The sequence below is a fragment of the Clarias gariepinus genome, chromosome 18 (assembly GCF_024256425.1).
Source record: "Clarias gariepinus isolate MV-2021 ecotype Netherlands chromosome 18, CGAR_prim_01v2, whole genome shotgun sequence".
In the NCBI taxonomy this organism is placed as follows: Eukaryota; Metazoa; Chordata; class Actinopteri; order Siluriformes; family Clariidae; genus Clarias; species Clarias gariepinus.
The window spans coordinates 3067777-3087311 of NC_071117.1; the positions used below are offsets into that span (position 1 = coordinate 3067777).

Genomic DNA, 19535 nt, shown 5'->3' on the forward strand with positions numbered 1-19535 from the left:
GTCCTACTCCTTGTTACACTATGGATTGTGACATGTCTCATTTTTTTAAATCCAACTTTAAATATTTTGTATTATAATTGGATGAACTTTATATGGATTGTTTTGTTCATTTTAATAGAGCCAGTTTCAATCAATGTGTTCTAGGAAATGTAAAGGACTATTGTGTGGTATGTTCCATGTAAGAAGGTAATGTTGAAAATAGCATTATTAAAATGGTAAGGAATCATATACATCCCACACATTTGGTTCATATCTATATGTCTAAAATATAAAAAAAGACATGTAAAAATAACAATTTTATTAGCATTGTATTGTTTTTACATTGACTAACCATTAATGTATTCGAATGTATACTTGGGCTTTGTGATAGAAATATTCTAATTCAGCAAATGGTCAACTTATCCTATGATGTCTGTGCTTTAGGTGCAGTGTGACCTCTGTAGAAGGTGGGCACATTTTGAATGTGCCAAATACCAAAAAGACCTGCCAACATATGTGTGTGCAAAATGGATGGAACACTAAACTGTCACATTTTAATGCAAATACATTTTGTGTGTGGAAAAAGTGTGCGTCGGAGGGGACTTTTTTCTATTTTTTATGTAAATACAGTTTGTGTGTGGAACTTTTTTGTGTATAAACATTATAAATTAAACATACAGTAAAGCCAGACTTCTCTCTGGAGTTACTATTGTGATTAAAATAACTTTTCTTTAATAAGATTTTATTCCTATGTTAACACTATAGGAATCACATTCTGATGAAGTACCATCATGTGTCAGAAGCTGCTGCCCATGTTAAAACTTAGTATTGCATTTTTTGCAGTGTTATGTCCATTTTAAATTATAAGTAGAAAATTTGGATAATATAGGACAGACCGATAGGTATAAGTATTTGTTTTTTCTACCAGTAAGAAATTCTGACAAGTTGGAGAAACTGATAAAACACCATTGTGTTTCTGCTTATTGTTATACTGAGGCATGCTGACATTACTGAGGTGAGTTTAGCTAACGGTAGGTATACTGTATAGGAGTTTGGGAGATAAACATTCAGAACCGTATCTATCATTTTCCCCACTTTGCCCTGACTTTTGCCCAGCAACAGCGTCCTGTTCCACACTAGCACACACAGCCGCGCGAGCGCTCCGCTAACGAAACTTTGAGAAAACCCTGAAGTGTTTAACAGTTACGGAGTAGTACTCGGTAAGTTAAATGATATAAAAATGTCGATTCATTTCTTGTTTGTGATTTTATTCAATTATAATAGAAGTAAAAGATCAATGACAGCAGTGTGGGAGTATAGATGTAGCAGGTGCAGTAAAAATGAGAGATATAAAGTCCTTACATCAGTGTATGCATGACACAGGAAATGTGTTCATCACCAGTTAAATACCACATAATTGTCTGTTTTTTTGAGAATCTGTTTTGAAACAACCACAAAAAGGAAACAGAGAGAGAGGGGGCGGGAGGGGGGAAGGAGGGTCCATGCTTTAAAAACACACTATTTGACGATTTATCTCTTGGTTTATCAGCAGAGAGATGACGGTGTTTCGACATGATCAGTGGGAGGGACTATACAGTTTAGTAACATATACACACACACCACAGAAAGAGGAAATGATCAAACACAAGACCGCTGGAGGCAGAGATGTTGAAATTACACAGATATGCTTTTTTTCAAAATTTCATTTCCACAAAAGTCTCTCAGTAGTGGACTGGAGTTTGGTTGAACATCAGTGAAGGTTTAGTTCAGTACAGAATGAACACGCTCCTCATCATCATCATCATCACCTTCTACCTGATCTCAGGTCAGTTATTCTACTTTAAATATCTAACTACAGAGTAGAGTAGGAGGAACCTTAAGTTATGTTAATGCTGAACTGTAACAGTGAGAGAATGTGGAGATGTTTATCATTAGAGAAATGACTGAAATCCTTTCATTTTGATTGACAGGTCCAGTGCACTGCTCTGATGTGATTGGTTATCCTGGAGGTCGTCTCATAATTTACTACAAACACTCAGTTAGTTTCAGATCTTCTGTGTATTTTTGCAGAAGGAAAACACAAACAGAGTGTAAAGATTTAATAGTCGCTCGGGGAGAACAGTTACACACAGGGGTTCATCAGGACAGATTTACTCTGTTTACCTTTGAGGAAGTCATTATATTAATATTCAGAAACCTGAGTTTACAGGATACAGGAGTGTATCAGGGTGGAGAGACTGGAGTGTGGAGTCAGAACTTTAACCTGAAAGTGAACAGAGGTGAGACATGTTTACAATCTCTGACATTGGGTACCTTAGCTGTTAAAAAAACATTTTAACATAATCCAGTATAAAAAATAAACAGCAGGTTTTGCTGATCAAAAATAATAAGAAAATCATGTAGAGATTTTGCCTGTTTATGTTTCCTGTTTTGTTTAATCACAATGATATTTGTCTCCTGTTTGTGCACACAAATCTAATCATAACTCTACACTAACTCACTGTGTCTGATTGACAGATCCATGTTGTAGTCAGAGAAAAACAGTAAAAGGTTATTTGGGACGGACTGTGAGAATCAGCTGCTCCTATCCAGTAGTGTTTGCAAAAAGCATGAAGTTCCTTTACAAACTGAATCGTCTCTCTGAAACTGAAGTGATCAGAACCAGAGGATCAGAACAGCATCAGGACGCCAGATTCTCAATTTCTGATGACACGAGGAATAAAGAGTTCAGTGTGAACATCAGTGATGTGGGAGAAGATGATGGGGGAGTTTATTCCTGTGCAGTCAGTAATGAAGAAACTGAAGTCATTTATCACTCGCTCTTCACTGGAATTCAGCTCCAAGTTACTGGTGAGATTTTTATTTATTTGTTTAGTGAGTTAGTTTGTCAGTTAATAATTATATTGTAGTAAATTTATGAAACAAAATCTTAGATTTTGTTACCCTAAGTAACCTTGTTGGCCTAGTGACTCTTACAAATATGTATTTGTTATTTACATATTTACAATGGCATAATGTTTAAAATCAACAACAAAGTAATTCAGCATTTTCTTTCTTTGATCCATTATTATATTAACACGATTTTACACCATGCTGCATGTAAACAGAAGGAACAGAAGACACAACAGAGAATCCAGGAGGCAGATCGGAATCAGCTGAGACAGGTAAGACTTTACAGTGTGCATGTTTATCTTCTGTTCTCAGGGAATCAGGTCTAGGTGTAGAAACATCTGGCCTGCTCCTGCTTCTTCTTGTTTAAGGACTGAGATACTGTAAAGATATATATTAAAAAAAACTACTACTACTGCTACCATCACCAACAACAACAACATCACCAACAGCAAGAACAGCAGCAACAACAACAACAACAACAATAATAATAATAATAATAATATCATGCAGGAAACACAGGTTGCTAGTAAAGGATAAAAGTTTAAAAGTTTTATATAGTTGTAATGGGTAAAGATCCAAATTTGAAGCTAAAAAACTTTAATCCGATAGGTTGATATGGTATTGCTAGGAGGTGGCTATGCTAAATCAGTAGGTTGGTATGGTCTTGCTAGAAGGTGGCTATGCTAAAGCAGTAGGTTGATATGGCATTACTAGGAGGTGGCTATGCTAAATCAGTAGGTTGGTATGGTCTTGCTAGAAGGTGGCTATGCTAAATCAGTAGGATGGTATGGTCTTGCTAGGAGGTGGCTATGCTAAATCAGTAGGTTGATATGGCATTGCTAGGAGGTGGCTATGCTAAATCAGTAGGTTGGTATGATCTTGCTAGGAGTTGGCTATGCTAAATCAGTAGGTTGGTATGGTCTTACTAGGAGGTGGCTATGCTAAATCAGTAGGATGGTATGGTCTTACTAGGAGGTGGCTATGCTAAATCAGTAGGTTGATATGGCATTGCTAGAAGGGTGGCTATGCTAAATCAGTAGGTTGGTATGATCTTGCTAGGAGGTGGTTATGCTAAATCAGTAGGTTGGTATGGTCTTGCTAGAAGATGGTTATGCTAAATCAGTAGGTTGGTATGATCTTGCTAGGAGGTGGCTATGCTAAATCAGTAGGTTGGTATAATCTTGCTAGGAGGTGGTTATGCTAAATCAGTAGGTTGGTATGATCTTGCTAGGAGGTGGTTATGCTAAATCAGTAGGTTGGTATGATCTTGCTAGGAGGTGGTTATGCTAAATCAGTAGGATGGTATGGTCTTGCTAGGAGGTGGCTATGCTAAATCAGTAGGTTGATATGGCATTGCTAGGAGGTGGCTATGCTAAATCAGTAGGTTGGTATGGTCTTGCTAGAAGGTGGCTATGCTAAATCAGTAGGATGGTATGGTCTTGCTAGGAGGTGGCTATGCTAAATCAGTAGGTTGGTATGGTCTTGCTAGGAGGTGGTTATGCTAAATCAGTAGGTTGGTATGGTCCTGCTAGGAGTTGGCTATGCTAAATCAGTAGGTTGGTATGGTCTTGCTAGAAGGTGGCTATGCTAAATCAGTAGGTTGATATGGCATTGCTAGGAGGTGGTTATGCTAAATCAGTAGGTTGGTATGGTCTTGCTAGAAGGTGGCTATGCTAAATCAGTAGGATGGTATGGTCTTGCTAGGAGGTGGTTATGCTAAATCAGTAGGTTGGTATGGTCTTGCTAGAAGGTGGCTATGCTAAATCAGTAGGATGGTATGGTCTTGCTAGGAGTTGGCTATGCTAAATCAGTAGGTTGGTATGGTCTTGCTAGGAGGTGGCTATGCTAAATAAGTAGGTTGATATGGCATTGCTAGGAGGTGGCTTTGCTAAATCCGTAGGATGGTATGGTCTTTCTAGGAGGTGGTCATGCTAAATCCGTGGGTTGGTATGGTCTTGCTAGAAGGTGGCTATGCTAAATCAGTAGGTTGATATGGCATTGCCAGGAGGTGGCTATGCTAAATCAGTAGGTTGATATGGCATTGCTAGGAGGTGGCTATGCTAAATCAGTAGGATGGTATGGTCTTGCTAGGAGGTGGCTATGCTAAATCAGTAGGTTCATATGGCATTGCTAGGAGGTGGCTATGCTAAATCAGTAGGTTGATATGGCATTGCTAAGAGGTGGCTATGCTAAATCAGTAGGTTGGTACTGTCTTGCTAGGAGGTGGTTATGCTAAATCAGTAGGTTGGTATGGTCTTGCTAGGAGTTGGCTATGCTAAATCAGTAGGTTGGTATGGCCTTGCTAGAAGGTGGCTATGCTAAATCAGTAGGATGGTATGGTCTTGCTAAAAGGTGGCTATGCTAAATCAGTAGGATGGTATGGCATTGCTAGGAGGTGGCTATGCTAAATCAGTAGGTTGATATGGCATTGCTAGGAGGTGGCTATGCTAAATCAGTAGGTTGGTATGGTCTTGCTAGGAGGTGGTTATGCTAAATCAGTAGGTTGGTATGGTCTTGCTAGGAGGTGGCTATGCTAAATCAGTAGGTTGATATGGCATTGCTAGGAGGTGGTTATGCTAAATCAGTTGGTTGGTATGGTCTTGCTAGGAGGTGGCTATGCTAAATCAGTAGGTTGGTATGGTCTTGCTAGGAGGTGGTTATGCTAAATCAGTTGGTTGGTATGGTCTTGCTAGGAGGTGGTTATGCTAAATCAGTAGGTTGGTATGGTCTTGCTAGGAGTTGGCTATGCTAAATCAGTAGGTTGGTATGGTCTTGCTAGGAGGTGGCTATGCTAAATCAGTAGGTTGATATGGCATTGCTAGGAGGTGGTTATGCTAAATCAGTTGGTTGGTATGGTCTTGCTAGAAGGTGGCTATGCTAAATCAGTATGGTGTTATGGTCTTGCTAGGAGGTGGTTATGCTAAATCAGTAGGTTGGTATGGTCTTGCTAGAAGGTGGCTATGCTAAATCAGTACGATGGTATGTTCTTGCTAGGAGTTGGCTATGCTAAATCAGTAGGTTGGTATGGTCTTGCTAGAAGGTGGCTATGCTAAATCAGTAGGTTGATATGGCATTGCTAGGAGGTGGTTATGCTAAATCAGTAGGTTGGTATGGTCTTGCTAGAAGGTGGCTATGCTAAATCAGTAGGATGGTATGGTCTTGCTAGGAGGTGGCTATGCTAAATCAGTAGGTTGGTATGGTCTTGCTAGAAGGTGGCTATGCTAAATCAGTAGGATGGTATGGTCTTGCTAGGAGTTGGCTATGCTAAATCAGTAGGTTGGTATGGTCTTGCTAGGAGGTGGCTTGCTAAATCAGTAGGTTGATATGGCATTGCTAGGAGGTGGCTTTGCTAAATCCGTAGGATGGTATGGTCTTTCTAGGAGGTGGTTATGCTAAATCCGTAGGTTGGTATGGTCTTGCTAGAAGGTGGCTATGCTAAATCAGTAGGTTGATATGGCATTGCCAGGAGGTGGCTATGCTAAATCAGTAGGTTGATATGGCATTGCTAGGAGGTGGCTATGCTAAATCAGTAGGATGGTATGGTCTTGCTAGGAGGTGGCTATGCTAAATCAGTAGGTTGATATGGCATTGCTAGGAGGTGGCTATGCTAAATCAGTAGGTTGATATGGCATTGCTAGGAGGTGGCTATGCTAAATCAGTAGGTTGGTACTGTCTTGCTAGGAGGTGGTTATGCTAAATCAGTAGGTTGGTATGGTCTTGCTAGGAGTTGGCTATGCTAAATCAGTAGGTTGGTATGGTCTTGCTAGAAGGTGGCTATGCTAAATCAGTAGGATGGTATGGTCTTGCTAGGAGGTGGCTATGCTACATCAGTAGGTTGATATGGCATTGCTAGGAGGTGGCTATGCTACATCAGTAGGTTGGTATGGTCTTGCTAGGAGGTGGTTATGCTAAATCAGTAGGTTGGTATGGTCTTGCTAGGAGTTGGCTATGCTAAATCAGTAGGTTGGTATGGTCTTGCTAGGAGGTGGCTATGCTAAATCAGTAGGTTGATATGGCATTGCTAGGAGGTGGTTATGCTAAATCAGTTGGTTGGTATGGTCTTGCTTGAAGGTGGCTATGCTAAATCAGTAGGGTGGTATGGTCTTGCTAGGAGGTGGTTATGCTAAATCAGTAGGTTGGTATGGTCTTGCTAGAAGGTGGCTATGCTAAATCAGTACGATGGTATGGTCTTGCAAGAAGTGTTATGGTCTTGCTAGGAGGTGGTTATGCTAAATCAGTAGGTTGGTATGGTCTTGCTAGAAGGTGGCTATGCTAAATCAGTACGATGGTATGTTCTTGCTAGGAGTTGGCTATGCTAAATCAGTAGGTTGGTATGGTCTTGCTAGGAGGTGGCAATGCTAAATCAGTAGGTTGATATGGCATTGCTAGGAGGTGGCTTTGCTAAATCCGTAGGATGGTATGGTCTTTCTAGGAGGTGGTTATGCTAAATCAGTAGGTTGGTATGGTCTTGCCAGGAGGTGGCTATGCTAAATCAGTAGGTTGATATGGCACTGCCAGGAGGTGGTTATGCTAAATCAGTAGGTTGGTATGGTCCTGCTAGGAGTTGGCTATGCTAAATCAGTAGGTTGGTATGGTCTTGCTAGAAGGTGGCTATGCTAAATCAGTAGGTTGATATGGCATTGCTAGGAGGTGGTTATGCTAAATCAGTAGGTTGGTATGGTCTTGCTAGAAGGTGGCTATGCTAAATCAGTAGGATGGTATGGTCTTGCTAGGAGGTGGTTATGCTAAATCAGTAGGTTGGTATGGTCTTGCTAGAAGGTGGCTATGCTAAATCAGTAGGATGGTATGGTCTTGCTAGGAGTTGGCTATGCTAAATCAGTAGGTTGGTATGGTCTTGCTAGGAGGTGGCTTGCTAAATCAGTAGGTTGATATGGCATTGCTAGGAGGTGGCTTTGCTAAATCCGTAGGATGGTATGGTCTTTCTAGGAGGTGGTTATGCTAAATTCGTAGGTTGGTATGGTCTTGCTAGAAGGTGGCTATGCTAAATCAGTAGGTTGATATGGCATTGCCAGGAGGTGGCTATGCTAAATCAGTAGGTTGATATGGCATTGCTAGGAGGTGGCTATGCTAAATCAGTAGGTTGGTATGGTCTTGCTAGGAGGTGGCTATGCTAAATCAGTAGGTTGATATGGCATTGCTAGGAGGTGGCTATGCTAAATCAGTAGGTTGATATGGCATTGCTAGGAGGTGGCTATGCTAAATCAGTAGGTTGGTACTGTCTTGCTAGGAGGTGGTTATGCTAAATCAGTAGGTTGGTATGGTCTTGCTAGGAGTTGGCTATGCTAAATCAGTAGGTTGGTATGGTCTTGCTAGAAGGTGGCTATGCTAAATCAGTAGGATGGTATGGTCTTGCTAGGAGGTGGCTATGCTAAATCAGTAGGTTGATATGGCATTCCTAGGAGGTGGCTATGCTACATCAGTAGGTTGGTATGGTCTTGCTAGGAGTTGGTTATGCTAAATCAGTAGGTTGGTATGGTCTTGCTAGGAGGTGGCTATGCTAAATCAGTAGGTTGATATGGCATTGCTAGGAGGTGGTTATGCTAAATCAGTTGGTTTGTATGGTCTTGCTAGAAGGTGGCTATGCTAAATCAGTAGGGTGGTATGGTCTTGCTAGGAGGTGGTTATGCTAAATCAGTAGGTTGGTATGGTCTTGCTAGAAGGTGGCTATGCTAAATCAGTACGATGGTATGTTCTTGCTAGGAGTTGGCTATGCTAAATCAGTAGGTTGGTATGGTCTTGCTAGGAGGTGGCAATGCTAAATCAGTAGGTTGATATGGCATTGCTAGGAGGTGGCTTTGCTAAATCAGTAGGATGGTATGGTCTTTCTAGGAGGTGGTTATGCTAAATTAGTAGGTTGGTATGGTCTTGCTAGAAGGTGGCTATGCTAAATCAGTAGGATGGTATGGTCTTGCTAGAAGGTGGCTATGCTAAATCAGTAGGTTGATATGGCATTGCTAGGAGGTGGCTATGCTAAATCAGTTGGTTGGTATGGTCTTGCTAGGAGGTGGCTATGCTAAATCAGTAGGTTGGTATGGTCTTGCTAGAAGGTGGCTATGCTAAATCAGTAGGGTGGTATGGTCTTGCTAGGAGGTGGTTATGCTAAATCAGTAGGTTGGTATGGTCTTGCTAGAAGGTGGCTATGCTAAATCAGTACGATGGTATGTTCTTGCTAGGAGTTGGCTATGCTAAATCAGTAGGTTGGTATGGTCTTGCTAGGAGGTGGCAATGCTAAATCAGTAGGTTGATATGGCATTGCTAGGAGGTGGCTTTGCTAAATCCGTAGGATGGTATGGTCTTTCTAGGAGGTGGTTATGCTAAATCAGTAGGTTGGTATGGTCTTGCTAGAAGGTGGCTATGCTAAATCAGTAGGATGGTATGGTCTTGCTAGAAGGTGGCTATGCTAAATCAGAAGGTTGATATGGCATTGCTAGGAGGTGGCTATGCTAAATCAGTTGGTTGGTATGGTCTTGCTAGGAGGTGGCTATGCTAAATCAGTAGGTTGGTATGGTCTTGCTAGAAGGTGGCTATGCTAAATCAGTAGGTTGATATGGCATTGCTAGGAGGTGGCTATGCTAAATCAGTAGGTTGGTATGGTCTTTCTAGGAGGTGGTTATGCTAAATCAGTAGGTTGGTATGGTCTTGCTAGAAGGTGGCTATGCTAAATCAGTAGGTTGATATGGCATTGCCAGGAGGTGGCTATGCTAAATCAGTAGGATGGTATGGTCTTGCTAGGAGGTGGCTATGCTAAATCAGTAGGTTGGTATGATCTTGCTAGGAGGTGGCTATGCTAAATAAGTAGGTTGATATGGCATTGCTATTTAGTGGCTATGCTAAATCAGTAGGTTGGTATGGTCTTGCTAGGAGGTGGCTATGCTAAATCAGTAGGTTGGTATGGTCTTGCTAGGAGGTGGCAATGCTAAATCAGTAGGTTGATATGGCATTGCTAGGAGGTGGCTTTGCTAAATCCGTAGGATGGTATGGTCTTTCTAGGACGTGGTTATGCTAAATCCGTAGGTTGGTATGGTCTTGCGAGAAGGTGGCTATGCTAAATCAGTAGGTTGATATGGCATTGCCAGGAGGTGGCTATGCTAAATCAGTAGGATGGTATGGTCTTGCTACGAGGTGGCTATGCTAAATCAGTAGGTTGGTATGATCTTGCTAGGAGGTGGCTATGCTAAATAAGTAGGTTGATATGGCATTGCTATTTAGTGGCTATGCTAAATCAGTAGGTTGGTATGGTCTTGCTAGGAGGTGGCTATGCCAAATCAGTTGGTTGATAAGGCATTGCTAGGAGGTGGCTATGCTAAATCATTGGGTTGATATGGCATTGCTAGGAGGTGGCTATGCTAAATCAGTAGGTTGGTATGATCTTGCTAGGAGGTGGCTATGCTAAATCAGTAGGTTGGTATGATTTTGCTAGGAGGTGGCTATGCTAAATAAGTAGGTTGTTATGGCATTGCTATTTAGTGGCTATGCTAAATCAGTATTTTGCAAGCGTGTTGCTACAGTAGGTGGTGGTTATGCTGCTAGGGTGTTGCAAAGTTTTGGCTATGCTGTTTAAGTAAGTTGCCATGGCATTGCTAGGTGGTGGCGATGTTGTTCAATAGGTTTGTTGCTATGGTGTTGCTTGGTGGTGTTGGAGGAGTTTATTCCTGTGCAGTCAGTAATGAAGAGACTGAAGTCATTTATCACTCGCTCTTCACTGAAATTCAGCTCCAAGTTACTGGTGAGATTTTTATTTATTTGTTTAGTGAGTTAGTTTGTCAGTTAATAATTATATTGTAGTAAATTTATGAAACAAAATCTTAGATTTTGTTACCCTAAGTAACCTTGTTGGCCTAGTGACTCTTACAAATATTTATTTGTTATTTACATATTTACAATGGCATAATGTTTAAAATCAACAACAAAGTAATTCAGCATTTTCTTTCTCTGTTCCATTAATATATTAACACGATTTTACACCATGCTGCATGTTAACAGAAGGAACAGAAGACACAACAGAGAATCCAGGAGGCAGATCAGAATCAGCTGAGACAGGTAAGACTTTACAGTGTGCATGTTTATCTTCTGTTCTCAAGGAATCAGGTCTAGGTGTAGAAACATCTGGCCTGCTCCTGCTTCTTCTTGTTTAAGGACTGAGATACTGTAAAGATATATATTAAAAATACTACTACTACTGCTACCATCACTAACAACAACAACATCACCAACAGCAAGAACAGCAGCAACAACAACAACAACAACAACAATAATAATAATAATAATATCATGCAGGAAACACAGGTTGCTAGTAAAGGATAAAAGTTGAAAAGTTTTATATAGTTGTAATGGGTAAAGATCCAAATTTGAAGCTAAAAAACTTTAATCCGGGTTATGCTAAATCAGTAGGTTGGTATGGTCTTGCTAGAAGGTGGCTATGCTAAATCAGTAGGTTGGTATGGTCTTGCTAGGAGGTGGCTATGCCAAATCAGTAGGTTGATAAGGCATTGCTAGGAGATGGCTATGCTAAATCATTAGGTTGATATGGCATTGCTAGGAGGTGGCTATGCTAATTTTGTTTAGTAATTTATTTTCTACATTCTACAACAATACTGGGGATTTCAAAACTTTAAAATAACACATATGGGATTAGGTAATTACGTAACAACAAGAAAAACAACAGTTAGTTGTTATTTTAAGACACAGAGGTCAGCTTTTCTGTAATAGTTCTTGCGAGAACAGTATTGTCAAGTGCATTTGCAAAATACGTCCAGCACCATAATGAAACTGGCTCTCATGAAGACCGTCCCAGGAGGGCGAGACCAAAACCTAGGTCATTTAGAGTTATCAGCCTGAAAAATGACCAATTAACAGCACCTCAGATTAGAGGCATTATGAAGTCTTTACAGAGCATACAGTAAGTAGCAGACACATCCCAGATGTCGTCATCTTTTTTATCTAGCAGATGTCTGGCAGAGGGCGTTTGCTTAACTGTTGGCGAGACGTCCGTGCCCGATGTTAGAACGACGCCTAGCCTACGTATTTAAGACGTAAATGAATTAAAGCGACCCTGATCCACTCTTTAGACGATGTTTATCAGATGTTCATCTGCCAAAGGTCTGATTCATGTCGGATAGACGTCGTTTTATTAAAACACCCCCCTCCCATTTTTTTTATTAAATACCCTCGGTTAATTATAATTAACCCCGGTCAACAGAATTCTGTGAAGGAAGGAAGCACAAGACAAACAGGATAAAACAGAGATTTTTTTTTTATATTTAAAGGGGTCATACAGGACTACATGCACTTTTTTAAGCTGTTTGGACTGAACTGTGTGTTAGGAGAGTGCGTACACAACCACTCTACGATGATAAAGAGCCGCCCAGTGGTTTTCTTTTCATTTATTACACAAACATCCCCCTTCTGAAATCAGGCCAATCACAAATGCCTGTCGATGTGACGCCACACCACAAGAGGCCGCTCCTACACTAGTTGATTGACACTGGTGTTTTAGCAAAGACCCGCCCCGAGTGAGAAGAAGCTGTCGGCCATTGCGAGTGTTGTGTACAGTTGTTGGGTGTAATAGCGAACACAGCAGTTGTCATTCACTACCTAGGGTAAGTGACCTAGGGTACCTACCTAGGGTTAGGTATCTGAGCCACTGAGGACGCAGTGGCTGAATTTATTTTTTTAAAGCTAACGTCCATGCTGATTTACCTAAATGCGTTCATGTTTGCGATAATCATTTCTCACCAGACTGCTTTATAAACGAGGGTCAATATAAAGCAGGTTTTACTAGGAAGCTGCTCCTAAAAAATGGATCTGTACTAACGCTTCGTGTTCCTGCTTCATCTTCACCAGGCTCAGTGAGTGTGATTTATTTTACTATGACTCTTTGCAGATCGCCTTTTCTAATAATCACGATGAATGCGGAGTGTAAGTTAACTTATACTCTCATAGAACATGGTTATGGCTTCTTCTCTATGTACATCCGTCTCTATATAATCCCTAATCGCCCATTTATAATAAACAATGCATTAAGGTGATTGTCTAGTTGCAAACTGTGTACGTAGTCGGAAAACTATATTATGCTTACCTTTGTAACGTTAGATGGTTTATAACGATGTCTGTCGAAGATTAAGAAGTCATGTAAACACATCAGTAAACACATCGCGTCCGTATCTCTCTCAGTAAGTTTCTCCGCTTTTTGTTGTTGTTGCTCGCGGCAGCGTAACAGCCCGTTAATTCATGCCCATGCAGTGATGAGAAAGACAAATCGAGTCGATGCATGTCCATTCTTTTAATTTCTGCGTTGTCAGGTGATATTACAAACTTCCGCGTAGGTTCCGTACTTAAATCAAACCAAAAACGACTGAAGAAAACAGGCTCAGGCTCTATATTCCAGCGTTTTCCAGTTCGGACTGCATTACCCACAAAGCACTGCGTTGTGGGCAATGCTTTGTGGGTAATGCAGTCCAAAGCATTGCCCGCACTGGACTACACTTCCGTGGCTATACCCCACGTGTGTTGTGAAGACACGCCCCACAGAACTGAGGGGGGGTGGGGGGCTCAGCAGAGATCATAAGCATTTAAAGGAACATGCACTGAAATAGGTTGCTGAGAACAGAGCTAGTTTTTACCAGGTAAAAGTAGTGTTTTTTTACACAATAATTTTGAATTTTTAATTAACGTATAATACAAACTTTTCATTAGGACTCTAAAGATCATATTAACATTTAATGAAAAATATGATGTGTAGGACCTTTAATAAAAACACTGTTTTACACCAGCAGCAACTTACAAATGAGGTCTCAATTTGAAAAGATGTACAAAACATAAAATACCACAAATAGGTATTAATCATAGAAAAAAATATATACACCAACAGAAACTTTTTGCACTTTATAACTTTACGTTATGACTTTTAAATATGACCGTTAGATGTGGCTATGCTGAATCAGTGTGTTGCTAGGTTTTGGCTATGCTGTTCGAGTATGTTGCCATGACATTGCTAGGTGGTGGCGATGTTGTTCAATAGGTTGCTATCATTTGGATTCTAGTGTGTTGCTCAGCAGTTTTTATAGTATTTAAGGTGGTTGTAAAAAAATGTTAGGCAGTTGATTTTGTATCCCATTTTAGGTCATTGCTCGGATGTTGCCAAGTATGCTAATATAGGTTGTTACTCATTTGTAAACCGTAAAGAATGATTAACTGATAATGAATGAGTTCTGTCTTTAACCATCAGCATCATTCACAACAGTGTTTGTCTCATCATGGGAAGTAAAAGTCACTCACATAATTCTTCTAGCTGGAGCCTCATCATCATCATCATCATCATCTAATTCAAATTAAAATGTTATTTTCACACACACACACACACACACACACACACACACACACACACACACACACACACAACCATACACACTATAATATGCAGTGAAATGCTTACATTTTGAAAATTAAAATTGTCAGATGGTGAGTTTATTGTAAACCAATAAAAGAGTGTATATCATACCTAATGGAATCCATTCTAAAGAAATTAGTTTAAAGTTACTCAAAATCAACTACAAAAAAAAAACAATAACAAAGAAAAAACAGTCGGAGCAGTTGAGAAGGAGGCCGACCTCAATGGTGCAATCTTGGAACTCGAATATCAAGCATCAATTTCTCACTTCTCTGATCTTAACCCCAGGTTCCTCTATTATCATCTCTGTGCTGGTGTGTGTGATCCTGCTACTGGGTGCTGGATTAGTGCTGATGATCTACAAGCAGAGACGGAGCAAGTCACAAGGTACCTAATAGCACTGCATCACCCTCTAGTGTTAGGAATTAAATACACATAAAATATTTTGAGTCAGAAGATTACAATTAACAAACTTATCTTATTTAAACTGACACTATTTTCCCAGTAAGTAGCGTTGGTAAAGTATTTTAAATACAGTAGATGCATATACATGCTTTTCTTTTTTTACAGGTTGCCTGGACGCGAATGAAATAGAAAGACTTTCAGAAGTGAGTATCTGTGATTGTATTAAACAGTCATATGTTTTTTTTGTATAAAATATTCACATGCTTTTTAATATCAGGTTCTGTCTCAGACTACTTTAGACTGAAGGAGTGTGTCTTGTGGAACCTTTTTAAGTGAAAGTTTGCTAAACTGACACTGTATGATAATGATGATGATGATGATAATGAAATATGAGAATAACAAGTTTAAAACAGAGTCAAAACCAATAAACACTTCCATTTACCCAGAGATAATGTTTTACCTTTGTGTTATAGTGGAAATGAAGAGAAGAGAGTAGTGGGAATGTGTAGTTTATTTATCTCTGGGTTTCTAAGAAAGTTTAATCTTTTTTTTATTTAGATTGCCTGCTCTGAGAAAACTGAAGATTCTGAAGCAACAGTCTATTACTCGATCATTCCACTATCCTCACACCTCTCTGATCCCTTAAACACTGTCTACGCTACTGCAGAGTTACCCACAATCCCCTCTGATCCTCCTAACAATGCGTACGCCACTGCAGAGTTACCCACAATCCCCTCTGATCCTCCTAACAATGTGTACGCCACTGCAGAGTTACCCACAATCCACAATGTGTACGCCACAGTGAGCAAAATGCATAGATGAGATTACTCAGTCCTGAATAAACTGTAATACACATTGCACAGTTTGTTTTGTTTTTAAAAATTGCACATAAAAATCCTATGTTTTATTCATTTTAAGGTAAAATTATTATTCAGTGATGTGGCATGTAATGATGGTTGTGTTTATCCCTTAAATTGAAACAATAATTTTTGGTCGTTCTAGAGTGTGAATTTTCTGATGTCTTTATAACAGACATTTTATTCGAATACAATGTATTTTCACAATGTGGCTGTTTTTAAGTACACACTCACTCACTCACTCACTTATAGGGGTGGGTAATTTCAATTTATAGTTATATCTTTATTTTGTAGGTTAAAATATCAAGCAGAATTTTCTTTTTATAAAGTTGCTTTGCAAAAGTAAACATTGTTAAACGTGCTATATAGAACAAACAAACAATCAAACAAATACAGTGAAACCTCGGATTGTGAGCATAATTCTTTCTGGAAGTGAGCTTGTATATCAAAACACTCGTAAACCCCATAAGTTCCCTATAAGAATTTCCCTATAAGAAATAATGAAAACTCAGATTATTCGTTCCACAACCCTAAAAAAATAAATACATAAAAATAATAAATACAAAATATAAAGTAAAAATTAAACAAATTAACCTGCACTTTCATGGAGTTTGCATGTTCTCCCCGTGCTTGGTGGGTTTCCTCCAGGTACTCCGGTTTTCTCCCACAGTCCAAAGATACTGTATGCAGGCTAGGCTAATTGGTGTTTCCAAATTGCCCGTAGTGTGTGGATGGGTGTGTGAGAGTGTGTATGTGTGTGTGCGCTCTGCGATGGATTGGCAGCCTGTCCAGGATGTACCCTGCCTCATGCCCTAAGCCTCCTGGGATAGGCTCCAGGTCCCTGCAACCCTGAATACAGGGTAAAGCCGTATAGACGGTGAGTGAATGAGTAAGTGAACCTGCACTTTACCTTTAAAAAAAAGGAAAAATAAATCCAGACAGATAAGTGTTTCTATTAGTGTTTGTCTGCGCACGTGCTGTGTATATGTGTGTGTTTGTGGTCGCAAGCGCTGTGTATGTGTGTGTTTGTGTGCATATGTACTGTGTGTGTTAACACCCTCTCCCTCTTCTCGTCTTACACCGTAACCTCTGTTTGAGAGTAGGCAGGAACTACTGTGCAGCACAGTTTTCACACACACACTAACCGAAACACTGCCTCAGAAACGTCTCTAACAATCGATTGAGCGACACACTAACAGAATTACTGCTGTAAAGTTGAAATAAAACTAATTGACCTGCACTTTACCTTTGAAAAGAATCGCGAAGGGCGGAGTCTTTGTTACTATGTGTGTGTGTGTTGTGTATGTGTGTGTAAAGCCAAAAGGAGGAGGGATGTGTGTGAAGGGGCACGGTGTCTAATGACCCGCAGAGACACATAACGGAGTCAGTGCAAAGGCTGATACAGAGTGATGGACAAAATAAATCTTTAACCTCTCTAATGAGACTTTCTTTTGCTTTACACACGTGTGTTATAATAAACAGTACATGCATGGTGTACACACACGCATACAGACGCAAAATAAACAGTGTTATAGTAAACAGTACACACGTGCACGGATGTTGATTATACCAGTAAGAGACGCTCACTAAGACCCAGCAGGGGAGACGATTACCCACAATGCCGCAGCACAAGAGAGAGAAATACCGTTGGCTCAGTTGTGATCACGTGACGCTCTGCCTCAAAACAAGAAGCGCATGCGTGATACATGATACTCAATTGTAACAGGCGGTTGCCTACTTACGGGCTTCCGGCCAGCCGGGGGCGCAGTGAGGGCTTTTTAATTTTAATTAATAAAAGAAGAAGAGAGGCTGGGCCTAGGAAACAGCAGCCATTACACAGCTAAGAGCTGAATGCCAATAGCTAAAAGCTAAATGTTATGTTAACCCAAATGCGGGATATGTTTTTATCCAATACGCATTTGGCTGTTTCCTCGGGAAACTACATTGGCAGCAGTGTGCACGCGGGGCCGCATATTCGGCTGCATCCGCGCCACCATTAAAGGGACGCCACTCACTGAGGACATCGGGCGTGGAGTGGGACGTTCTCTAGTTCTGTGTATTTGATTTATGGACTTTGTGTTGAGAGAGAAAAGACTCTAAAATCTCAGCAAAGCTATGGGCTGGGTGAATGTGGTATGAGTGGCATGCGTGTGACTGGTGTAAATATAGCACAACATGAATGTAAATACACTTGGAATATCTAATATTGTTGCAATAAATATTTACTAAACATCTTTGCTTGTGTTGAGGAGACTTGCAAACCGCGTTACTCGCAATCCGAGGTTCCACTGTAAATAAATAAAATAAGAATGCATATCTGTGTATTTTATATCAAAAATTAATTTCAGTTTGAAATCAAATAACTGTTACAAACACTTTTATTAAAAACGACTGAAATGAAATAAAATGCCTTTACTGACTTTAATTCCCTGTTGAATGAAACATTCTGCAACAGGTTAATTTTTTTTTTAATTTGTTTGTTTGTTTTATTTAAAAAATACAACAATAAAAATTTTTAAAAGAGCATAAAAATAACACCACACACAGTATAATATTCAGAGAAATGCTAATATGACTGTCCATGACCTAAGACCAGTGGCGGTCCTCCACTGAATCGCTCCCCGGGCAAGACTCCCTCCCGGCGCCAGAAGCCATCCCCCCCCCAAAAAAAACATGACAAAACTTTACATTTTGTACACACCACAGGTTTTATTGTAGTAATACCACATGTCGTTCCGTAACAGACCATTTTTTGCAAAAAATAAACAAACTACTTATAACTTAAATAAATATACTCTGTACAAACAAATATTAATTTAAAAAAATATTTTACATTATTAAAAATTATTTCAAATAAATAACTGTACTTGCAACAGTTTTGTTGCAAAGCATAATTTTGGGGTTAAATTTAATTAGATCTCATGTTGTATAGACTGCTGAAAAAACAATATAAAAATAATAGAAGATGTAATGGATTTAATGGTTATAATGGGAATTGTATTGGTTTTAATGGTAAGTACAACAATGTCTGCTGGTATATGATGGATTGATTCTATTGGTGGGTGGGATGGTAAATCCTATTGAAAAAGTGCCCAGAAGACACTACATTAAGGAATCTTGTAAAAGTTTCACTGAAAACAGTTAATGGTTCATAATGGTATTTAATAGAAACCATTATAATTTTTGTGATGGTTTGTATATTGGGCTTTTATTGCTCCCTTTTTTTTTTTAGCAAGGTAAGCAAAGCAAGCATCATAAGCAAGAAGGCTAACAAACAGTTACCGTTATACCACTAATGAACATGAATACCTTAATCATACAGAGAGAACATAGTTACATACCTTTATCTTTTGCCCGTTTCTCCTCATCTTCTTTTCTTTTTTCCCTTAATTGGGCACCTGACAGCTTTGGCCTTTTTCTCTCCGTCGCTGTGTTTACTTTGTAATCGACGATTCGACAATTAACAGGTTTCCCCCAACACTGTCACTCACGACCAGAAGTCAAGACTAAACCAATTCACCGCCACATCATAATCGTTTTTTATTACCTATTTTTATTAGCCATTTCAATACAATTACAGCACAATTAAATAAATGAGCGTTATTTGTAAGAAAGTCAGGTGTCACTGACATAACTTAGCCCCCCTGCTTGTCTGCTTCATTTGGGAGAGGTGAACTGTACTCTGCGCCCCCCAACACCAACCCCAACCCCAAAGCTCAAAATTTACAAATTTACAAAAGTTATGGAATTAAATTAGAAATATATAAATTACATAAGATTTACAGAATGTGCAAAGTGAAATCTTAAAATTTATTTATTTATATATTAAAATAAAAATACCGAAGTTTAAATAATATGGTGTGCCTATGACAGCAGCAGTATGATTGAAACATGAAGTATGAAATGAAATGATGTGTGTGTCAGCAGCAGTGTGACTGTCCATGTTCTAGTTATTCTCACACTTAATGAATAAATGCAGCATGCAAACAAGA

General features: G+C 39.6%; 1 protein-coding gene across 2 annotated transcripts; it reads left to right on the top strand.

Annotated features, from left to right (window-relative positions):
- The first annotated feature begins 1536 nt into the window (after positions 1-1536).
- Positions 1537-17795, top strand: LOC128506584 (uncharacterized). 2 transcript variants are annotated; one of them, XM_053477108.1, is made up of 8 exons: positions 1537-1804; positions 1950-2258; positions 2497-2829; positions 3087-3143; positions 10876-10932; positions 14570-14668; positions 14852-14889; positions 15245-17795. In XM_053477108.1, the coding sequence occupies exons 1-8, from the start codon at positions 1756-1758 to the stop codon at positions 15506-15508; spliced, it is 1206 nt and encodes a 401-aa protein (XP_053333083.1). In that variant the 5' UTR covers positions 1537-1755; the 3' UTR covers positions 15509-17795. The 2 variants fall into 2 exon arrangements, with proteins under 2 accessions (XP_053333083.1, XP_053333085.1); XM_053477110.1 differs by lacking the exon at positions 3087-3143.
- The last annotated feature ends 1740 nt before the right edge of the window (positions 17796-19535 follow it).

Coding starts and splice junctions, on each gene's coding strand:
- LOC128506584 (XM_053477108.1), top strand. CDS start 1,756: ATGAACACGCTCCTCATCATCATCATCATCACCTTCTACCTGATCTCA. Junction 2,259..2,496: donor TAACCTGAAAGTGAACAGAG/GTGAGACATGTT, acceptor TCTGATTGACAG/ATCCATGTTGTAGTCAGAGA. Junction 3,144..10,875: donor ATCGGAATCAGCTGAGACAG/GTAAGACTTTAC, acceptor GCATGTTAACAG/AAGGAACAGAAGACACAACA.